This window comes from Osmerus eperlanus, chromosome 9 (assembly GCF_963692335.1).
Source record: "Osmerus eperlanus chromosome 9, fOsmEpe2.1, whole genome shotgun sequence".
In the NCBI taxonomy this organism is placed as follows: Eukaryota; Metazoa; Chordata; class Actinopteri; order Osmeriformes; family Osmeridae; genus Osmerus; species Osmerus eperlanus.
In genome coordinates this window covers 2,099,195-2,104,631 of record NC_085026.1, presented here as the reverse complement: position 1 = coordinate 2,104,631, position 5,437 = coordinate 2,099,195, and the positions used below count along the sequence as shown (strand labels likewise).

The 5,437-nt window shown below is 45.8% G+C and overlaps 1 protein-coding gene across 1 annotated transcript; it reads left to right on the top strand.

Annotated features, from left to right (window-relative positions):
- The first annotated feature begins 1,995 nt into the window (after positions 1–1,995).
- cldn11a (claudin 11a) lies at positions 1,996–4,392 on the top strand. The gene is made up of 3 exons (XM_062470175.1): positions 1,996–2,422; positions 2,805–2,969; positions 4,096–4,392. The coding sequence occupies exons 1-3, from the start codon at positions 2,197–2,199 to the stop codon at positions 4,350–4,352; spliced, it is 648 nt and encodes a 215-aa protein (XP_062326159.1). The 5' UTR covers positions 1,996–2,196; the 3' UTR covers positions 4,353–4,392.
- The last annotated feature ends 1,045 nt before the right edge of the window (positions 4,393–5,437 follow it).

Here is a 5,437-nt window from a genome sequence, read left to right as displayed (position 1 = left end):
TTTCCCCCCTCCTCCTCCTTCTCTGTCCTCTCCTGGTCCAGCAGCTCCTAATCCTACTCCTCCTGTTCCCAGACTCTCGGCTGAGTGACAGTTCCCTCACTGAGGGGTGTGGTAGTCTCTCTCCCCTGATCTAACGTACAGCCCCCCCACCCACACTCACCCCCCCCCCCCCCCCAAGCACAGAACCCCAAAGGAGAACCAAAATCCCATCATCTCTGTCTGTCACCACGGCATCCCTCCACATATTAGCATAATATTCCCATTCCCATGCTGCCTCACTCCTCCTGTATCAGACAAACTATGCCGGGAATTACGGAGACATCCTTCTCGTTCTCTCAGGTTTTAAATATATATTTGCGTATATAGCTTTCTTCTCTCTCTCTCTCTCTCTCTCTCTCTCTCTCTCTCTCTCTCTCTCTCTCTCTCTCTCTCTTCCCTTGCTTTCCATCTCCCTAAGCAACATCTGTGTCTCTTTGCCTGTTCTCCAGAGCTATAGCTCCTCCATTAGATGAATGAAATGAGTGAGGAAACAAAAGACGAGAGAGACACAGAAAGAGAAACAGACAGAGAGACAGAGAGAAACAGACAAAGATAGAGTAATCAAGCATGGGGACAGTAGGAGACAGAGAGTTCTACAGAGGACGACGGAGAGAGAGTTTGGGAGGGAGGGAGAGAGAGTTAGGAGCAGTGGAGCGTCACAGTGTGTGTTTACATGGCTGGGTGGTCACAGCTACTTATCAACATGATGGAGATGTGTTCAGCTGTTTCAGATGGAACCACATGAGTTGAGGGTGGGATGGATGTTAGAATGGGAATGGATTTGGAAGGAATATGAAATCTAGACATAGAAAGAGGCTCAGTTCCACACCTCCATCCATCACCATGGAGGCTTGATGACAACCTGTCTTAGATTTGTGAATTGTTAATTAATCTCTCATGACTGAGTTGGTATCATGTACACGTCAATTAATCTATTACAGCCAGAGGTAGGGCAGGGATTGAGGACCCCATGTAAAAATATACACCCTTAAATTAATTTCGATTGCTAGTGCCTGTTTGGCTTCCGTTATCAAGTCTTATCAGGGCGTCATTTAAGATGGGGGTCGTGGAATCACTGCTCATCTTGCTCCCATATCACACCCCCGCCGTATGTTGCAGACGGAAATGAATGGCGGAGGTAATCTTTCATTTAAAGACCACTGCCACCCGAAAATTAAACATGTAATCATATGACTCTCTCTAGTGGCCGCAGGGAGAACTGCATCATAGTGGCGCCATTAGTTATGAATGTGCAAACAAATTCTAATTTTGAATCGAGGTGTTATGAAGTATATGAAGTTATAAAATATAACTAAATTGGTCGAGATATAGATTCAGTGTTTCCGGAGTGGATCGAGCCGTAAATTACAGTAATAGCGAGAGCGGAATAAGTCATTAGGCTAGTCCAGGGCTCTCAAATTGTATCAAAAGTTTGGCGTGAGATTACCATTCCTGTCAACGTTTAGGTACTATTACGTTTGGAGGAGGGGGAGCGGTTGCTGGTGTTTCTGATTGGCTGGTAGGTGGCATTCAACTGCATAACTCTAGAAAGCTCTCAACTCGGCAGAAAACTTACCTCCGTATGCCTGCTGTCTATTAATTGTATAGCGGGACAAGTTATCATTTAAATACTTATAAATTATTAAATTAGAGCGTGTGAATTGGTTGAATGACTTGAGAGCCCTGCTAGTCATTCAGTCCATTTTGAACAATTTAGCAGCTACAGGCGTCACTGATACCTCCACAAGCCAACAGGTGGCAGTAATGTTCTATAATGAGAGAAGGGTCGGGCCATAGCCATGGAACGGGCTACGGCCAGGGCATAGGAGGAGATAATACATTTTTCGTTTTTATTTCCAAGCATCCCATTGGTTGGACGTTTTTGGGTGGTCTTCCTCCAAAATAACTTTTCCATATAAAACCCATGTAGAAGCGCTTCTCTCATTCTTAAGAAGTTGAGTTTTCCCCAAACTGAAGGAATTATTGTATTGAGAGATCATTTTCAGATTGGATTAACACTTTTGGAATATCATCACTAAAATCAATACAACAGCCTTTTACAACATACTCTGCCAAACGCAACTGATCTACATCAACTAGTATTTGGTGCTTTTGGAGGATTTTTTTTTCATACTTTAACCCGGGATTATTTGCCTCATGGCGAACTCCTGTCTTCAGATGTGCGGTTTTCTGCTCAGCTTCATTGGCTGGGTGGGCATCCTGATCGCCACGGCCACCAACGACTGGGTGGTGACGTGTAAATACGGCATGAACACCTGTAAGAAGATGGACGAGCTGGGAGCCAAAGGCCTATGGGCCGAGTGCGTCATCTCCACAGCCCTGTACCACTGTATATCTCTGACCCAAATCCTGGAGCTGCCAGGTAAACCTAGACTAGAAACTTCTCTTCTTGTCGTCTTTAGTCTTCTCTGCCAGTAATTTCTTTAAACATCTTGTGTACGGAGAAACGTTTCTGCACTGTAACAAATTCGTTGTAATTTTTTGTGTGTAGTCAAAAATCGTTCATCTTTATTAATAAAAGAGAAACTAGCCCCTGGAAGCTTCTCTATCCTGTCCACAGAAAGGAGCGAGGTTTAATTCGACAAATTAACATTGTGTATATTTACATTTATGCATTTAGCATACGCTTTATATATATATATATATATATATATATATATGTATATAAATGTGTTTCTGTGTATATGTGTCTGTGTAAAAATGTGTGTTTATGCGTGTGTGTGTGTGTTTATGTGTGTGTTCAGCGTACATCCAGACGTCGAGAGCTCTGATGATCACGGGCTCTATCCTGGGTCTGCCTGCGGTGGGTCTTGTCCTCATGTCCATGCCCTGCATCAACCTGGGCGGAGAGCCGGAGAGCGCTAAGAACAAGCGCTCTGTCCTGGGGGGCGTCCTCCTGCTCCTCGTAGGTAAGACACTGAAACCCTCCACCCACTTACAGCTGACCCCTCAGCTTAGCTACTGAACTAGGCAGCGGTCAGCTGCCTAGTTCAGTAGCTAACCCTAACCCTAACCCTCAGCCTAGCTACTAAACCAGGTAACTGACCCCATAACCTTGCTTCCAAACTGGGTAATTGACTCCATAGCATAGCTACTAAACTTGTTAGTGGACCAAACAACCTAACAATTCTGGGGACTAGACCCACAACTATTTTGCCCTCCACACAATATTTCACACTCAAATACAAATACAGAGTGCAAATACTTTGCACTCTGTTCCATCGATGTATATAAATTGTTCATAATATGAACCTAATCTAGGTTAGTTAGCCGTTGGATGAGTGTTAACCTCCCAGACAGGAAACCGAGACCTCATGCCCAGCCCTACCCCAGTCCCTGACCCCTGACCCATGACCCCTGACCCAGCACTACCTTGCTGAAACCCTGGACCACCAGCTCTAGTCCTTATGAGGTGCTGAGAGCAGAGGATACAAAACATGACTGTCTTCCTCCCTAGAGTGTTTTGAAAAACACATACACACACAGTGTACACATACACTCACACGCACACATACACACACACACACACAAACACACACACAGTTCCTGTCAGTGGATCCTCCCCACCCTCTGAGTCCAGTGTGCATTCCTCCCCTCCCACCTCCTCCACACCCTCTCTGTTCCTGTTCACAGTGGAACTTCAGCTGCTGCCCTACCCCTCTGCTAGCGTGTGTGTCACCGTGTGTGTGCATGTGTGCGCGTTATTTTCCAACATCTATAGCCCACACACTGGCCATCAAAAAGCAATGTAAAAAAAGTGTTATCATGTTTCTATCTATATCCTCTCCATTTTTATGCAATGTCTTACTTCACAGTGTGAAACACAGAATGCAAAGACTGCGTGTTTTATCTCTCTCTCTCTCTCTCTCTCTCTCTCTCTCTCTCTCTCTCTCTCTCTCTCTCTCTCTCTCTCTCTCTCTCTCTCTCTCTCTCATATTTATATTTGTGTGTGCATGTCTGCAAATGCTTGGTGTAGGTGTGTTCTAACCATGCACCCCCCTCTCCCCCTCTCCCCCCCCCCCCCCGCCCCCCCAGCCATGTGTGGGATCATATCGACCGTGTGGTTCCCCATCGGAGCCCACCAGGAGCAGGGCCTCATGTCGTTCGGCTTCTCCCTGTACGCCGGCTGGGTGGGCGCCGCCCTCTGCCTGCTGGGGGGCTCCCTCCTCACCTGCTGCTCCTCAGAGTCCCAGCACCCCTACCAGGACAATGGACGTTTCTACTACTCTAAACAGGGGGGGCCAAACCAGCCCCCCCCCTCCTCCAACCATGCCAAGAGTGCCCACGTCTGAGGTTTAGGCCAACGACAAGCCTAGCCAACTAGCCAAGACACACACACACACTTATTTGGGAAGCTCTATTTCAAACCACAATGGATGGTTTTTGTACAGCTGAGCTAATCTCCCAGCATCCTTTGCAGGGGGGTGTGGCACAGACTCAACCCCAGGTTAAGTAATTAGATAGGCGTCCGATGTGATGCCTGCAGACAAACCAGGGGTCCTACCCACATGCCCTGCCCTGATGGACTTTTTAACTGAGCTTTGTTTTTAATCGTTTTTTCTTCAATTTTATATTCTTCAATGTTAATGTGCATTTTTTTTCAACATAAAGATGTGTACCTTTTACTTTGGGGTTCGTTAAGTGTAATGAATCGGTTATATTTCTTTAAGCATTTCACATGTGTGTAAATAGGACAGGATCATTAGAAATTGAATCAGACCACAGACATGCTAAAGTTTATGAAATGCTAGTATTCTGTGAGACCACTTTTTAGTTCCCCATCCTGGCAGTGGATATGAACCACATGCCAATATGTCTTCAATCAGATTGGACCAGCCTATCAGGCAGAGTTGGCTTAGGTGTGGATGTCTGAGTATTCACTGGGGAGGGAAACCATTCCGTCTCATCTGGGTAACCAGAAACAGGGTCCTGACCTTGAACGATTTGTACACAAGCCTGGCCCTTGGTCCCGCTGGTGCTCAGAGACCACAGCACCTCTCTGCGTCACGTATCATCTCTGGACCTCTGCAGTCTTAGCCTCAGTTATTTATTATGATCTATGTGTTCCAGTGTTGTTCCATTCTTGTTCCGTTGACGTACTGTTGTTTGGTTTGATGTAATAAAGATGAGAATTCTGACAAAGACAGGCGTGCTTGTCTTCAGTTTTTGTGGAAACAGAGTTACGACTTGGTGAAGATTGATAAGAAAAGGATAAGATCATCTGCTGGTTTCTATCTCTTGCTCTCTCCACTCAATTTTTCTCCCTCTGTCCCTTTATCTATCTCCGTCTCTATTTCTCCCTCCTCCCCTCTCCCTCTTTCTCTGTCTCTGGCAAAATAATTTAAATTTGACCCACATACACAGGAAGTTGAGGTGT

What these genes read in the sequence shown, in the direction of transcription:
- cldn11a (XM_062470175.1), top strand. Translation starts at nt 2,197, where the DNA reads ATGGCGAACTCCTGTCTTCAGATGTGCGGTTTTCTGCTCAGCTTCATT. An exon ending in CCAAATCCTGGAGCTGCCAG is followed by an intron (nt 2,423 to 2,804) that starts GTAAACCTAGAC and finishes GTGTGTGTTCAG; the next exon opens with CGTACATCCAGACGTCGAGA. An exon ending in CGTCCTCCTGCTCCTCGTAG is followed by an intron (nt 2,970 to 4,095) that starts GTAAGACACTGA and finishes CCGCCCCCCCAG; the next exon opens with CCATGTGTGGGATCATATCG.